General features: G+C 27.0%; 3 protein-coding genes across 3 annotated transcripts; 2 read left to right on the forward strand and 1 right to left on the reverse strand.

The window, feature by feature from the left end:
- Positions 1-1,229: 1,229 nt before the first annotated feature.
- LOC107010716 (lignin-forming anionic peroxidase-like) lies at positions 1,230-4,423 on the reverse strand. Its single transcript, XM_015210006.2, has 4 exons — positions 4,145-4,423; positions 3,196-3,384; positions 2,478-2,643; positions 1,230-1,821 (listed from the first exon to the last, which is right to left on the reverse strand). Exons 1-4 carry the CDS (start codon positions 4,349-4,351, stop codon positions 1,406-1,408), a joined length of 978 nt encoding a protein of 325 aa, XP_015065492.1. The 5' UTR covers positions 4,352-4,423; the 3' UTR covers positions 1,230-1,405.
- Positions 4,424-10,425: 6,002 nt separating this feature from the next.
- LOC107013626 (peroxidase N-like) lies at positions 10,426-13,757 on the forward strand. The gene is made up of 4 exons (XM_015213497.2): positions 10,426-10,698; positions 11,683-11,871; positions 12,605-12,770; positions 13,309-13,757. The coding sequence occupies exons 1-4, from the start codon at positions 10,480-10,482 to the stop codon at positions 13,725-13,727; spliced, it is 993 nt and encodes a 330-aa protein (XP_015068983.1). The 5' UTR covers positions 10,426-10,479; the 3' UTR covers positions 13,728-13,757.
- Positions 13,758-15,447: 1,690 nt separating this feature from the next.
- Positions 15,448-16,259, forward strand: LOC107013635 (protein NDR1-like). Its single transcript, XM_015213506.2, has one exon. It carries the CDS (start codon positions 15,591-15,593, stop codon positions 16,185-16,187), a length of 597 nt encoding a protein of 198 aa, XP_015068992.1. The 5' UTR covers positions 15,448-15,590; the 3' UTR covers positions 16,188-16,259.
- Positions 16,260-17,498: the final 1,239 nt, after the last annotated feature.

Raw genomic sequence — 17,498 nt, forward strand, 5'->3', positions numbered from 1 at the left:
CGTCGCCAAGTTCAGAGAGTCGATTTCAGTACCCAAATTTCAGAAGTCTAAGTATTCTGGAACGAGACACCTGCGACGGTCCGTCGTGCCCACGACGGTTCGTCCTGCAGGTCCGTCGCCAAGTTCAGAGAGTCGATTTCAGTACCCAAATTTCAGAAGTCTAAGTCTTTTGGAACGAGACCCCCTCGACGGCCCGTCGTGCCCATGACGGTCCGTCGTGGGTTCCGTCGACTCACACAGTTTTTCCAGAAATAAAATCTGCTGCTCAAAACGACTAAACAGGTCGTTACATTTATTGTCCTTCCATGACTCTTCTATATAATAAAAAATATATATTAGATAATTCAATTTTATTTTATTTTTTGAAAATTCCATATAGGTACAAATAATATGTTTAAAGAATTAGATTAGGATAATACCTTATTTAGTACTCCTAATTCATGTGGTGACTTATTTTGACATAGTCAACTAAATCATGTGTTGGTAATTTGCTCAATTAGTGTTCATTTAATGCATTTGATAACTAGTCATAGTTCTTAAAATTGACCAATTTGTTAAAATGTTTTCATCACATATATGATTATAATTGATGTTTAATCAATTATTCACTAATATACATATTGATATTTTAATAATCTAATAGTGTACACACTACTAGAAAAATATGAATTTTCGATGAAATTTATCAAAAAAGTTACTTGTTAAAAATATTAGATTTTTACGGCATTTCAATAAAATGTTTTTATGAAAATTTATGCATTTTTAGTAATAATACATAGTAAAGCACATATGACTTATTTTATATCTAAATAGGATGAACGAAAAATATTCAAAAAATTATCGAGGGTTGATATGAGATGAAAATTTCTCCATTCTGATTAAGAGATTTCGAATTTAAGTTGAGCTTTTCGAATGAAAAAAATCAGGTAAGGTATCATTCTCCCTTTAATAAGACTTAATTATGAGGTATGAATCGGAAATGATTAATTAAAGACCTTGAAACGAGTATCAAACACTTAATGAGGAAATCAAAAAAAAAAAAAATCAAAAAAGTAATTGAAGGAGAGTTTTAAAAATGATCTTTAAATCTTGTCGAATATAACCTATCATAAGAGATTTTGAAATTTAAAAGTTACTAAATAGTAAATGACATTTTTTTTAAAATAATTCAGAATGAAAAATAAGACACATAAATTAAAACAGATCGAAGTAAATGATAAAACTTGGCATTGCTTTTCAACATATCATTCTTATTTATTTAGGATTGCTATTTTAGCACATAATACATTTAAACAAAAGCAAAATTACACTTGATCAAGACATTATAATATCTCTCTTTTTCGTACATAAACACAAACACAATTTATCACGCATATATTATAACTTATAAATCACTCCTAATTAACTAATTAACCCTCTTACAATCAGTCCTAATCTCTCCATTAGTACCCGTTAACACACCGATATTTCCCAATTTAATCATCGAGCTAGCAAAATCATCGAAAAATTGGCTCTGACTACTCGCGTAACGATTCACTATCGCGATTGTATCGGATCCCGATGTCGAAAATAATTCTTGATCAGTTTGAAGTAGACCTTCTTGATTTTGAAGATTTATGTAATAGTCATTATCAAAATTATCTGGAGTTGTTTTATCAAGATTTTCAAAAGTATTTCCATTGTCTCCACCTTGTGGACAAGTTGCTTGTAGTGTTGGCAAATAAGTTGAGTTTATTGTTGGATCAGGGCTCCCACTTCCACTAAAGTTGAAAAGTCTTTGTTGAAATGTGCCACATCTTGCCCTTCCAAATGTATGTGCACCTAAAAAAAAAATATATACGATCAGGTTATTTAAAAGATAATTAATTGATATCGATCGAGAATCTAAAAGTAATAATATCATTATACTGATAGTATCAAGATTCTTTACATTGTTAATATCAGTTACTTTGACAATTCGAAAGTCAAAGTACGTTATAGTCATTTGAATTAAATTGACTAGTTTTATACAGACTGTCAATCTATATATATTATCAACATGTAATAATACATGGAGTTCTATTACCAATGATTTATGGTGGAATGATGAAAGTAATTTCGCTTTTATTCAAAGGTCTTAAGATCGACATCTGGAATGTAAACTAATGAAATAACCAGTTTTTGACTCCTATCTTTGAAAAATAATTAATCATAAAATTACGAAATTTCAGATTCCGTCGCAACTTCATGATATTGATAGTGATTGTTTCTTAAATGTGTGATTGAAAAATAATTATTTGTGAATTATTTTATCCATGTAATTTTCTTTGGCGAAAAGCGTGTCTACATAGAAGGGGTGTAGTGAAATAGTAAAAATTTTTTACACGTTTTGTAATCACAGACCTCGAAGTTAAATCCTTTTTTATGATGAAAATACTAAAAGCTTTTATACATGATAAAAATATATATATATATACATAAATTTAAATTAATCGAACCTGATAGAGCAACGAGATCAGTTATATCCATTCCCTTGTTGGTGAATTGTGGTCTCATAACATCAAGGCTTTCAAATGGACTTGGGATATCACTATCAACTCCACTTCTATTTGCTGTTAAGCTATCTCTTCTCCCTAAAAGAACTTGCCATGTTGGACCTCCAACCTGAAAAATTTAGAAGATTAAATTAATTAAAAATCTTGATTTGTATATTCATACGTTTGATTCAAAGTTATTGAGTCCGATCGAACTGTAATTCATATTTTATCTCTATCTTGTTAATGATTGTGATAGAATCAAAATATCCATTCATCTTTAACCTGATATCTCGAGTTCAAGCTCTGTTGTAAAAAACATATTTATAACAGAGTTCGTCCCCCCTCCCCCCGATCCCTGTACCTCGTAAAGCAGGGAATAAAGTTCGTGCACACTCTATCAGTCTCCGCAGACCACTTCTTGGATCACACTGGATATGTTGTTGTTACTGTAGCACTATCTAGTTTAATGGTTTTACACGCAGAGACATATCCAAAATTATTAATTTATTTATTTTTGACCATGACTTTTTTTTTTTTTTTTGCTTATTGAGTTCTGAATAGATTAGGATTTGAGTCAAAACTAAAGAGTTCCACGAACTCTTCAAATTCAGATTAATCAGAATATTAAAATAAATATCAAATATCAGACAAATTTTTTTTATTCTTTTTGTGGACTTACCAAGGCAACTCCGATTTCAGATGCAAGAGCTAAAATATCAGCACAAGAAACAACGCCAGGACACACGTTTTCCAATGCAGTTTTAATATCATCCACAATATCAAATCCTCCAGCACCAACATTTGAAGCTGCATCTTTTTCACTTTCAATCCCAGCTGCATTATCTAGCAAAAGAGATCCATCACAACCCTGTAAAAAAAAATATTATCAGTATAGTTTAACCTATGATGATATATTAATTATTATTTATATCAAGTTATTTATGAATTAATACGTCGTCATAAATGATCTGATTGTACAAATATTAATTAAAAAATAAAAAAATTGTGCACCAACAAGGTAAATTAATTTTTTTTATCGCTATCAGGTTAGACCTGCATGATATAATAATAAGTAACTCTACATATCACGCTTAATATGATAATCTAAACAATAGAATAATAACGATATATAACTTTTGAAACTTATATTAATAGGTTAATTATAGTGTATATAACTTAAATCTTTAATTAAAAGAAAGGGATAATGCCCAAGTACCCCCCTCAATCTATGCCCGAAATCTCAGAGACACACTTATACTATACTAACGTCCTATTACCCCCTAACTTATTTTATTAATAATTTTTTACCCCTTTTTAGCCTACGTGACACTATCTTGTGGGCCCAACGATGGTTGACCTTTTTTTTTCAAACTTGTGCCACATAGGCTAAAAAGGGGTAGAAAATTACTTATAAAATAAGTTCAGGGGGGTAATAAGACCTTAGTATAGTATAAGTGTGTCTCTGGGATTTCGGACATAGGTTGAGGGGGTACTTGTGCATTTTCCCTAAAAGAAATGGCGACTAATTTACTATTTTTATGCAAATGTTAAACTACACAATGTACTATATATACTTGTAACTTATAATAATGCATTGAAATACAAACATGCATGAAAAATTCACGTACATTAACAAAGCAATCATGAAAATGAAGACGAATAATTTTAGCACCAGCACGAACATCGGTACTTTGAGCTTGTTGCATGACACCACGTACAATTTCGGTAACATTAGGGCAAGTAGTAGCGTAAAATGTTTCACTTAATTGAGCGTTCGATGCAACGAAACTTGAAATCAAGAAGAAAACTGGAACAATAAATCTCAAAAAAGACATTATTGATGAGTGATAGACAACTTTTTTTTTTCTTTTTTCTTTCAAGAATACTCAAGAAATTAAGTTGTTATATTTTAGGTATTCATTTTGGTTGCTATTTATAGAACATAAAGATATAGTAATATCATTATCAATGTAATAATTGTTTTTTAAAAAATAGGGAGACAAAGGCAAATATTAGCCGCCTATATGACTATTCTAAGAAAATGAGTGAAGAAAATTATTAATTAGATTATTTTATTTTATATTTTTTCAAGTTAGTTATGAAGTTTCAATTTTGCATTTAATTAAAATCTATTAAATTGGGCCATATATAGAAGACTAGTCTAACTAAAGAATTTAATTTGCACCAACTTGTGATTTGTATATACCAAAGACTTGTTAAGTTATGAAAAGATTTCATTAATTATGTAAACTAATAGATTGATTTGATTTAGAGGGATATGTTTCGTATGCAGATAACCTCCGTCATACTTTTGTGATATTGGTGTCTCTGTCATTTAAAAATTAGAGCATATATATCCTTTATAACGGATATGTGTCATAATATTATCTACCGATCCGATATTTATCGATCGACGGATAAGATTGTGCCACATGTCCCTATTTAGTCTTCCGTTGGCATATATACTCTAGTTTATGGACGGTAGCGGCACCAATGTCTCAAAAGTATGACGGAGGATACCTGCATACTATTTATGATAGTTTGAAAATATACTTGTCCTTTTCTCCAAAATAAAATTTAACCTAGACTCTAACCCGAGTAACACGGGGCACATAAAATTTTGTTCTAATCAAAAAGGGAAAAATGACAAAAATACTCTGAACTATCGTAAATGATATGCAGATACCCTCTGTTATACTTTAGAAACGTTAGTGCCCTGCCGTTCAAAAACTATAGCATATACTTTTTATACTAAATGAGGCACAAGTAAAATTTCATATATAGACATATAGTAAATTAGAAGACAAAATCGTAATTTAGTGAAAAAGAATTAGATTAGACATTGACCATCGTATATTGTTGAAAATTGAACTCATAAGTGTGGCTTGATTGATAATTAGATTAGTCAAAATGTTGGACTTATTTATGATTGAAGAAATAAATTAAATTATGTCACGTAAAATAGTAAAGTTCATAAAATTATATATGTAGTCAATATAACGAACTTTTACATCATCAAGCATCTTTATTTGTTATTGTAGATAAATTATTTTAGGAAAAATGGTAAATATATTTTCGAACTATCGTAAATAGTATGCAAATATCATCTGTCATACTATTGGGGCATTGATGTCCCTGCCATCCATAAGATAGAGCATATATATCCTTCACTCTAACGGAAAACTAAATAAAGACACATGACACAATCTTATCCGTCGATAAATATCAGATTGATGGATAAGATTATGACACGTCTATGTCCGTTAGTATAAAGGGAATATATGCTCTAGTTTTTGGACGGCAAAGACACTAATGTCCTAAAAATATGACGGAGTGTATTTACATACCATTTACGATAGTTTGGAGGTATATCCATCATTTTTCCATTATTTCATTTTCAAAGTTAAAATTTTAAGAAAGCTTAGCTATAAATATCTTTTGAGCAATTTAATAGTATAACTTTTTGTTTACATAAACGGTGAATATTGTAACTTAAACTCAAATTGTTGAAGAATAAAAATTTATATGATCAATATTTGACTTATTAAGAGTAAACAAGTCAAATTTATAGCTTGATTAAACAATATCATCATGATTAAGACAAGTTTAATTTTTTTTAATTTTACCATAGATCAAATTAAGTAATATTTATATTTTATGGGACATATGATTGACTCTAAAACTACTAAAAAAACAATTTTTTTTATAGAATCCATTAAAAATTGACTTGTCGAAAATATTCTATTAAAAATTTCATATTTCCAATGGCATTTCGATGAGAACGTCTCTCGAAAATTCACGTTTTTAATAATGTTTATTTTTTTCTAACCTAATAATTAATGAATTGGTTGAAGAATGTACATCATGAAATCACAATCAAAGAAACACATATCAAAAACTATATTTAAGAAAATGCCAACTACTTTTTTTAAAATGAAAGTTCTATCTTTTATTTGAACAAATTAATCAAATGTACACTAGACCGGCCCGACCCAACCCGACCCAACCGATAGTGGGTTCTGGACTGAAAGAAACAAGTTACATTATCGAATAATCAGTCAGATACATCACTTTACGCGACATATCAAAACGTTGAGTGATATGTTCAAAATCGAAACTTAAACAACGTTGAAGAATGTATCTAAAACCGGAACGTGATATATTTGAATTGTATCTGAATTCCACCAAATTTAAGAAATTTTTGTAATTTAAAAAAGAGTAAAAATAGAATATAGTTAGCTCTTAGCACTATTAAATTTATGTAAAATCTACACGAAAATAAGTTATATGTAATGTGTAAGGATATTGGTGTGTGAGGCCTTCTGAAAAGAAAAGAAAAGTGTGGTTTTGAAAAAAAAAAACAAATAATATCACATAATATAAATAGTATTTACGAAATATAAGTTATATAAAAATATATACAAATTTATCCTAAAACGAACAATATCAAATAAGGATAAAAGAACGTTTAGATTATTTTAGCCTAACATGTGATATCAAAGTTAATAATCAAACGAATCAAATATAAAGACAGTAAAATAAGATCATAAAACTCGATGTATTGTCTTTGCTTGTCTATGAGCCAGTCTACTACCTAACAATGTCTATTTTTTCTCGATAACCTCAGACCAATCAATTAAATATTAATTAATACATAATCGATTACATATTACTTGAAAACAGATAGTACCCTCTAAAAAAGAGATTACAATTATTGTTATCAAATAATATCAAATTCTCATAAATTTGTGAATATTCACGAGAAATAAAATTAAAAATACATAAATTTAATTAATTACAGATTTAATATGCTTCATCAAATATTATAGGAATTAAAAATAAAATTTATAGGGACTAAAAATGTTGTTCAACACCATTTCTGATTTAACTTTATATGACTTTATAAAGTAAACAAGTCGAACTTAAATATTGATCAAAATAATATGATTTTGAATTTTTACAATAATGTCAATTTATATATTTGGACTTTATGTTTACTCCAAATTTATTTGTCTCACCTAATTATGAATTGATTGAATAATAGTAATACATATAATTATTAAGAATCACTATCAAAAGTATATTTAAGAAATTTGCCAGCTATATTTATTTTCATTAAATTCTTTATCTTTATATTTATTGAAAAAGTCAAAAATTGATGAGTTTGAATAATTAAGTGAGAATTGTCAAATTTGCCACTTAAAAAGAAAGAAAAGGAGAACAAAAATCATTACATTACTATAAATCAGTCAATTTTTGATGACTCATTAAAATTCATCAAAATATTAATTATTATGAAAGAAAATATTAAAAAATTATTTGTCGAATATGTTTTTAATGTATTTTTCATTTAAAATTTCAACTTTTTTATGACCCTATTTCGATTTAAATTTAACAAAATATTAATTATTATGAAAGAAAATATTGGAAAATCATTTGTCGAATATGTTTCTAACTTTTTTTTCATTAAAAATTTCAACTTTTTTGATGAATTTAATTTCTGATAGACGAATGGTTAAAAATTGAATTATTTCTTAGTGTCAGTCTTTATTGGTATCAGTTAAATGTCATTAGATCTAATGTCGCTAAAGCCTTTAGGGACATATACAAGCTAATTGTCGCGAAAAAATACATATTTAGCGGCAATATAATTGTTAATTAATTAACGCTAAAGATCATTTTCGATATAATGTTTGAAAATTAACTCTTACATGATTAAAACAAGGATAAGTTCATGACACGTTATAGGTGAATCTACGATATTGAAATTTATAGATCTAGATTTGTAATTTATGAGTTTTAAAGTTAGCATTTGTATATATTCAGTATATTTCTTGACAAATGTACAAGGTCTAAATTCAAAAATATTTACTGATTCGATCTTCAATATCTTTAATAATGAACTCATTGCATTTTTTAAGTTTTGAGCTCAAATATAATATTTATTGAAATTTTTGATAAATTCTCACATAAATATATATTTATGTTTCACGTTAAAAATTCTGAATTGCTTGAATAATACTTCAAACTACATGCGAAGAAATAATCAAAAGAATAATTAATTGGAGTCATTAACTATATATTGACTTAGAATGCATGAATTATTATTGAATTTGATCTCCAAATTTTATTTTCCCTAATGATATATAATCTTTTAAAATATTACAACTTGATATATAACTAATCATTGATTATGAATTTTTTTTAATCAATGAATAAGTATCTTTAAGTGTGTGAATAAAATTAAGTCTTAATATTCCTTTTTATCTGCATGGCTGACTTTATGGTATATTAATAATTACAACTCCCTAGAATATTCTTATACTAATAATAAAGTCACTTGACTGCAGTATTAATAGACTTATTTGTATTTTGAATCTTCCAAATTTTAACAAGAGCTTTTGCATTTTTGTGAAAAATATTTTAAATTATTTTTCATATTTTATTGATCACAATAGTATTTCTACAAGAAAAAAATTCTTCAAAAAATGATTTTTTCAAAGTATATTAGATATAATGGGCCTTATATTCATGTTTCGGGCCATTAATGGGCCTTATATTCATGTTTCTATAGGAAAATGGGCCGTTAATTCTCATAAATTTGGGCTCGTGTATTTGCGTAGCGCAATTTAAGACTTAATCATTCATTTTTTTAGACGCTTAAAAGACATTTTCTTTTTATGGATTTAAATATTTTTGTTATAAGGTGTCGATATGTCTTTCTTTTTAGTTATTGTGTTTTCCCTAAGCAATATCATCATTTATAAGTTATAATCTTATCAATCGTCTTTCATATATTACTAAAAATAATTTCAACGTGTCTATCGTAAAAGTCAATGTTTTGGTTCTAAAATAAATACATAACTACTATTATAGTCCAAGAGAGAAGATATATTAAAGATAATAATCATGCTATCAACGTAATTAAGCACTAATACATATTAGAAATAACTAAAAAACCAATGTTATTAGAACATTTTTTTTTTAATTATCATGCACTATACTTAAGTAATTCAATCCAATTAATTAATTAATTAAATTATCCCTCAAACATAGCTCACATTCATGAACATGTTTGTATTTTCAATATAATAATATAATTTAAAACTTTCAACTCTTAACTTTCAAAAGTGATTAATATTATAATTAAGTAAATAGTTATACATTTTAAGTTTGATACAAAACCCCTAAATGGAACCTCCATACATCATGCCACTACAAAAAAAAAAGAGTTATCGTTAATCTGTCGATAAATAGTTTGTAGCTAATATAATATTATTTGATAATTCGTTACAAGCTATTAAACATAATTAGCTATAAAAAATTCTGTTTAATAATATAAGATATCGTCCATCGCTAATTTTTTCTTTTTAGTGATACACCACTTAATAACTTATATATAAATGAATTTTATATTTATTTATTAGTCAATAATCATCTATTAATCATGAATATAAACTAGGGTTAAAAAGTACATTAACATGCACACACACCATCCCTAGCAAAACATAACAATAAAAATTCAAATCCAGTCGTTAAAAGTCAATAAAGATTGAAAGAGAAAAAATCGATTGTCACTAATCACTAAAATTTAATATATTATGATAAGTAATTAAATACTAAGCCTCCATTACCATAACCATGCAATATTAAAACCTTTATTTGCTCCACTTTCCACAGTGATTAGCATTAAGTAAATGATAGATTAATTAGTTTTAGATTTTTAATTAAGTTTGATTTTTTTTTAAAAAAAAAACTAAATTAAATGGAGCCGCCATATTACATCATATATAGCACTATAGCTTATATTAATGATTAATGAATTTTATATTTGTTAATCATCCCTTAATCATGACTATAAATTAGGGTTCAAGTACATTGATATGCATTTACAATCAAATATTCCAAATTTAATCGTTTTGAGTCAAAAGAAAAACGATTATTAAGAGTCGATAATAAAATCATGAAGACTAGACCTTGTAATTTTATTTTATATTTCCAAATTATGACTTTCTTGGTGTTATTTGTTGGTGTGAATTGTCAATTAACACCAAATTTTTACTCAAAAACATGTCCAAATCTTCTTAGAGTTGTACGTAGAGAAGTTCAAAGTGCAATCAAGAATGAAATGAGAATGGCTGCTTCTTTGCTTCGTCTTCACTTTCACGATTGCTTTGTCAATGTGAGTTTTTTTATTCAATAACGATATAATTTAACTTGTTATAATATAAGACCGTTACCTTATTTCAAAGTTATTATTAGGCCAAATACATAATAAAGGGCTTAAAGTTAGCACAAACTGTCATTTAGATATCTCTACTCGTTAAAAATGTATCATGTGATTAATACGCGTAGCTAACTTGACTCGAATTTAGTGAACGATATATCATAAGGATATAACAACATTATTACTCCAAGACTCCCCTTTTAATATATTTATTTCAATATTTTTTAATTTAAATGATGTATATTAATCGTATAATTTTTTTAAAAAAAACTATCAATGCAATTTAACCGGCTAAATTGAGTTATCTATACGTTATATTGTATGTCAATTTAGTTTTACGGTTTGATAAATTTATACATCGTCAGTGTACAAAACTCAAACTCTTCTAACCATCTATGAGTTAATTAATTAACTTCTATACACCAACACAATAAAGAAATATTTTGTAATATCAGATCATTTAAAAGATAGTTACATGAAATTAACTATAAACTAAGTAAATCATCACTTGTCACAATATGTTGAAATACAGTGATAATTAAAATGCGATAATTAACACTTATTTATAAAGATAATTACGGACCTAAACATACTTTCACCAACTAGATTATAAAATATGTACAAAATATATAAATCATGTAATTTCTATACTAAATATTCACATATAATATATATAATATACATACATATACAGAAAATATATATGATAAATTAATTAAACGAACGGTATATATCAATAACTTTTTCTTCTAATTTAGATTATACAATATGTACATAGTGTATCGATCATATTTTTTATGCTAAATAAATTTGTATATCAAATATAGCATACATACATATACACTATATATACTGATATTTTAATCATATTAATAAATTAACTGAACGAACGATATATATCTGTAACTTTTTCTACTAATTTATTTAATAAAAATGTAGGGTTGTGATGCATCGTTGTTGTTGGATGGAAATAGTAGTACAAGTGAAAAATTTGCTCCAGGAAATTTGAACTCAGCAAGAGGATATGAAGTGATAGATAATATAAAAACTGTTGTTGAGAATACGTGCAGTGGAATTGTTTCTTGTGCAGATATTTTAGCTATAGCGGCAAGAGATTCAGTATTATTGGTAAGACTTTTTACGCTATCAATGCAATTTAACCTGTTATATATTTAAAAAAAAATATAATTTATCTTTTTGATTTTCAAGTTTGTGAATTTTGAAACTTCTAAAAAGATAACTTATTGTCTTTTAGATAAATTACTTATATATACAAAGTGATTTTATGAAAACAAATAAAATTTTTTGTTAATGCTATTGAGCCATCGAACTCGTAATTGATACTCTAGTTCTACCTAGCTCTACATTTAGGTGAACTGATTATCAAGTTAAACACTATCTTTTATTAATTTAAATTTTATGCACTAATTATATAAAATTACTTTTAATATATTCAATGAATTTTATAATGTAATAATAGGTTAGTTATCAGTTTTACCAATTTACCAATTAATATTTACTAGAGATTTACATGAACTTATGTACCTAATAAAGATAATCTAATTGTGTAAATATTCATTTTTTAAAAGGTAAATTCGTATGATGTTTGATACTCGTCTTAAGGCTCTAACTAACCTTTAATTATTTTCTATATATATGGTGTCTAATACTTGCTTTATCGACAGAGTCCTGACTAATTCAGATTCATACTTCTTAAGCTCCGTTAAATTAAGTAGCGCTTTCTATCAAGATTTTTTTTTCTTTTTTCTTTTTCAGCATATGAACTTGAGATTTTTAATTAAAATTGACGGAATCCTATCTATCTCATCAGATAAATTAATTTATTAATTAATTTTTTCAGAGTGGAGGGCCATTTTGGAAGGTGTTATTAGGGAGAAGAGATGGATTAGCTGCTAATTTTTCTGGATCAAGTAATGGACTTCCAGCACCATTTGATCCACTTAATACAATTATATCTAAATTCCAGGATGTTGGATTAAACTTAACAGATGTTGTGAGCCTATCAGGTAATATTTAAATAATTTTTTACAAAAAAAAAGTAAAAAAAATAAATTATATACACTTATATATATAGTAAAAATATTTTTCTTATATTAGCAATGTAAATTTAAATATAATAAATAATCAACTATAATCAATAAATTTACCTACCAATGACTAAATATAAGAAAAACACTAGTACCTTAATTGTGTTATATCTTTTAACTTTTTTGTTAAATATAGATGGTGTAATTTGACGATGATTGGGTGCACCTCCTAGTGAGGTTAGAAATTTGAATATTATATCTATTTTATTTTATTTTTCTTTTTAAAAATGAGTAACACGTCTTTAAATAGTTATTGATAGCAATTTTGGTGTTTAAATCAATTAAATATTTCAATTTTAAAAACTTAATGATTTTCAATGATAAGAATTTGAATGCCAAACCGATTAGATCCACCTTAATATTCATCATAGTGCATCGACCATATCATCCTGAAATCCTGAATATGCTTCTACTTTGTACTAACCCTTTTTAAATGTTTAATTGAATATTATTGTAGGTGCACATACAATTGGATTAGCAAGGTGTACAACATTTGACAATAGATTAAGAAACTTCAATGGGACAAATTCACCAGACACAACATTAGACACAACCATAGTAAGTGAACTTCAAAATTTGTGTCCATCCACAAGTGATGGAAACAACACAACCCCACTTGATAGGAATTCTACAAATTTATTTGACAATCATTTTTTCAAGAATTTGATTAATGGAAGAGGACTTCTTGAATCAGATCAAATCTTGTTCTCTAGTGATGATGCTATAACAACAACAAAAACCCTAGTTGAGACATATAGCAATAACTCTATGTTTTTCTTTAATGACTTTGTTAATTCAATGATTAAGATGGGAAACATTAGTCCTTCGACCGGATCGAACGGTCAAATCAGGACGAACTGTAGGGTTGTTAATTGATTTGAATAATTAGTATGTAATATTGTGATACGTTGTTCGAGCACTCTGAAAATGATGTCGTATTTGTGTCAAATCATTTAACATACATTTGACAGTATTTTTGAAGAGTTTAAGCAATATAATTGTAATGTACTAGTATAAGTATGATATATGTTGCTTATGGACCTCTTAAAAATATTGTCACACTCATATTGGATCCCTTAAAAAAATATAACTTTTGGATGGTCCGTTGTATATATGACAATATTTTTAAAAGGTTCGAGCATTACATATAGTTATTATGTACTAATATAAGTTGTTGTAACGTGAAATATATGATATTATATTAAACTTAATGATGACATTTTAGTTTTTGCCTTCTCTTTATTTTCACTTTTTTTCATAACATTTTATAATTTGTTGAGAATATAATTAAATAAATACAATCGAAGTATGCTATTTCTAATATTCTAACTTATGTTTTTAGTGAGATGATCATACACCACTTCAACATGGTAGCGAAGCAAATAAAGTCTCTAGATTCGAGTCTCATTAACTCCATCATCATCTATATATCTGTAACAATTTAAATTTTTATATGAGATAGAGTCACGCACATTAATATTAGAGTAGACAAAGGTCGTCGTAAATTCAGGGTTCATTCTCACCCATTATTCAAAAGAATTTCCACGTAGTTAGCCATAATAAATTACAATTAAGTAAATACAAAATTAAATCTAATTCAGTAACTTCCTGTCCAAAATATTATTCTATAAAATTGTGTCTAAATATGTATTACTACCAAGAAAAGTAAAAATTAAGGGCTAAATCTACAAAATCAACTAACTTGATCTCTAGTTTCATTAGAATAGGGCTAGAAATGAAAGTTATCAAGAATTGGACTCAACTCAACTACTTGAATTATTCATGGGCTATCCAAAGAGCCCATTTACCACTACAACACTACCGAATTAAAGATGTCACGTCAGCACAAAAGAGACACGAAACTATAGAAAAAATGAATTCAAGAGAGTAATAAAACCCTCATCAAGTTAAGGTATATCGCTAGGATTTTGATAAATTTATTTAACAACTACACCAAAAAAAAAAACAATCGATTTAAAATTTCTAACACCTTATTAGTTAATATTTCAAAGCGAGTATCAGACTCCGGACCATGAAAAAAAAGATGTATCAATTCTTGAGAAGAGCTTTAATAATTGGGTTTATCATTTGTTTTTTTTTTAATAAAAAGACCTGGATTTAAAAAAAATCTTTTTTAAAATACAGGCTGGGTCAACCAACTAGTCTTTGTACTTCTATTTTTATTTATATTATCTTCCAAGAAGTTGAAAGTAATGGCAAAGTGTGTTATCACTTGTCAAAGGAGTAATTACATGAGTGTGGGGGTAAATAGTTAAATTTTATGGAATCATATCCGATAATATTTATCTAAATTATTTACATATACTTTTGCGATAATACTTTTCTTTTATTCATCAAATATAAAAAGAAGTTACTTATTTTTCTAAAAAGTATTTTTCGCGAATTAATTATTAATTTTTTCATTCTTCCATTCACACTATTGGGCAGGACATGTTCCAAGAATTTAATGGAAACCACCAACTAACTTCTCTATAAGTACAAAAAGGAAAAAAAAAATAAAATTGAGGGATAAAGTAATAAAGTCATTGACCCAATTACTCAAGTCTTTAAAAAAGCAAAAAAATTATAATTGTTGAGAATCAATATATACCTTTTAAAAAACCACAAAAACTTCTCAAGAGTATTGTTCCACCACTTCTCTCTACTCTCATTTCCCATCTCTTCTTTCCTCCATGTGAATAGCTTTAAATTCTGAATCTGTCTCTCTAACTTTCCGACATGGCGAAATCAAATGCTTCTACTTGTTGCTCATTGATATTGACTTTAGGCGTCGCAGCTCTGGTCCTATGGTTAAGCCTACGTACCACGAAGCCCAAATGTTCAATCGGAGATGTTTACGTGCAAGGCCTTGACAAATCAATCAACTCGAACAACAACAAGACGAAGCGTGACAACCATATATCATTTCAACTCAATTTGAAGAATGAAATGAAGGATAAAGTTGTTCGTTACGACAACATTACCCTTACTTTTTACTATGGTAAAAATACAAGTTACCCTATAGGTAATTACACATTTGTTAAATTTAAACAAGGCAAAGATAAAGAAGCATCTAAAGTTGGCATGTTTGAGGCACAAAATATGCCATGGGATAATGCAATTAAGGATGTTTCAAATAATTCTAAGGCAATTATTAGAGTTGATTTGAGAACTAAAGTTAGGTACAAAATTATATTTTGGTATACTAAAAGACATAATTATTTAGTAGAAAATAAAGTTGAAATTGATGATAGTGGTAAATCTAGTGCACAACAAATTAGTTGTTGTTTTGGGATTTTTGGATTTTTATTATTTGTTTTGTCATTTTTACTTTAATTGTTTTAGGGTCCATGAAAAAGGTGAAGCATCTTTCAATTAATTAATTTAGAGTATTTTTGTTGTGGTGAAGCATCTTTCAATTAGTTAATTTACACTATGTTTGAATTATTATTATTCATTGTATTGCATTGTTATTATACCTACAATGTTTGTTTTGATTGTTATTTAAAATGTATTGTACTGTATTGTTAAATTTCGTTGTTACGTAACAATGGAAACCCCTATTTTATGGAACAACCAATTTGGTGTGTTTCCATTGTTAATTAATTTCTTTTTCCAATTATATCTTTACATAATATTTTAAAATACTATTTTACTCTTTACCTTAATCATTTAAATCTAGTCAAACCTCCTACCCTAGAATAATTAAGGATATTTAAGTAATTTATAAATTACAATACAGTACGATACAATCAAATCAAACAATTAAAATGTTACTAAACAACAACAAACAATACAATCTAGCCAAATATTGTATCTACCATACAATATAGTACAATACAATATAATATATTGTGAAACAATGGATAACAATGATCCAAACAAAGTGTTAGAGTATTTTTGTTGTTCTTTCTATATATTATATGTTCATATTTTTTTTCTCTCAACAATTATTATTGAATTAATTCAAATTTGTATTGGGTGCATAATAAATCACTAAAAAGATATATCGTGTGGATTCTTTTTACCATATAAATATAAGTTTTGAGAATCTGAATTCGAGTATGAATACAAATCTAGAATATGTACAATAATATGTATATTGTTATTAATTGACATAATATATAGATTAGCCCTTTAATTTAACCTGAACTCATATCTATACGTTTTAACTTTAGGCGATGCACAAATAGACACTCAAACTTGTATAAAATTAAATAAACAGACATAATAATTCTTTGTGACGTCCTACATGACAAATTTATGTCCTATGTGGCGTCCTACATATATTATGTCAAGCCAAATTCGTGAATCTACTGGTACACATCCAAAATTGAAAAGCATATTTAATGCCAAGTAAAAATACATATTTATGCATTATATCATATTAATTAAATGTGGTATCTTATGAATAAAACATATATGTTTATAAAAAAAAAATCAAATTTTACTAGTTTTAGTTCAACAATTTTAAATAATCAAGACATACATGATACAACTATAAAGTTATATGACATATACCTAATCAATTTATACTTTAAGTTCCAATTCAACTAATTCAATTAATTTGAATTTACATTCCATATCAAGATCCTCTAAAGATAATAGCAAAATTAACAATATCATTAAAGATATAATATATATATA

Source organism: Solanum pennellii, chromosome 1, assembly GCF_001406875.1.
Source record: "Solanum pennellii chromosome 1, SPENNV200".
Lineage (NCBI taxonomy): Eukaryota > Viridiplantae > Streptophyta > Magnoliopsida > Solanales > Solanaceae > Solanum > Solanum pennellii.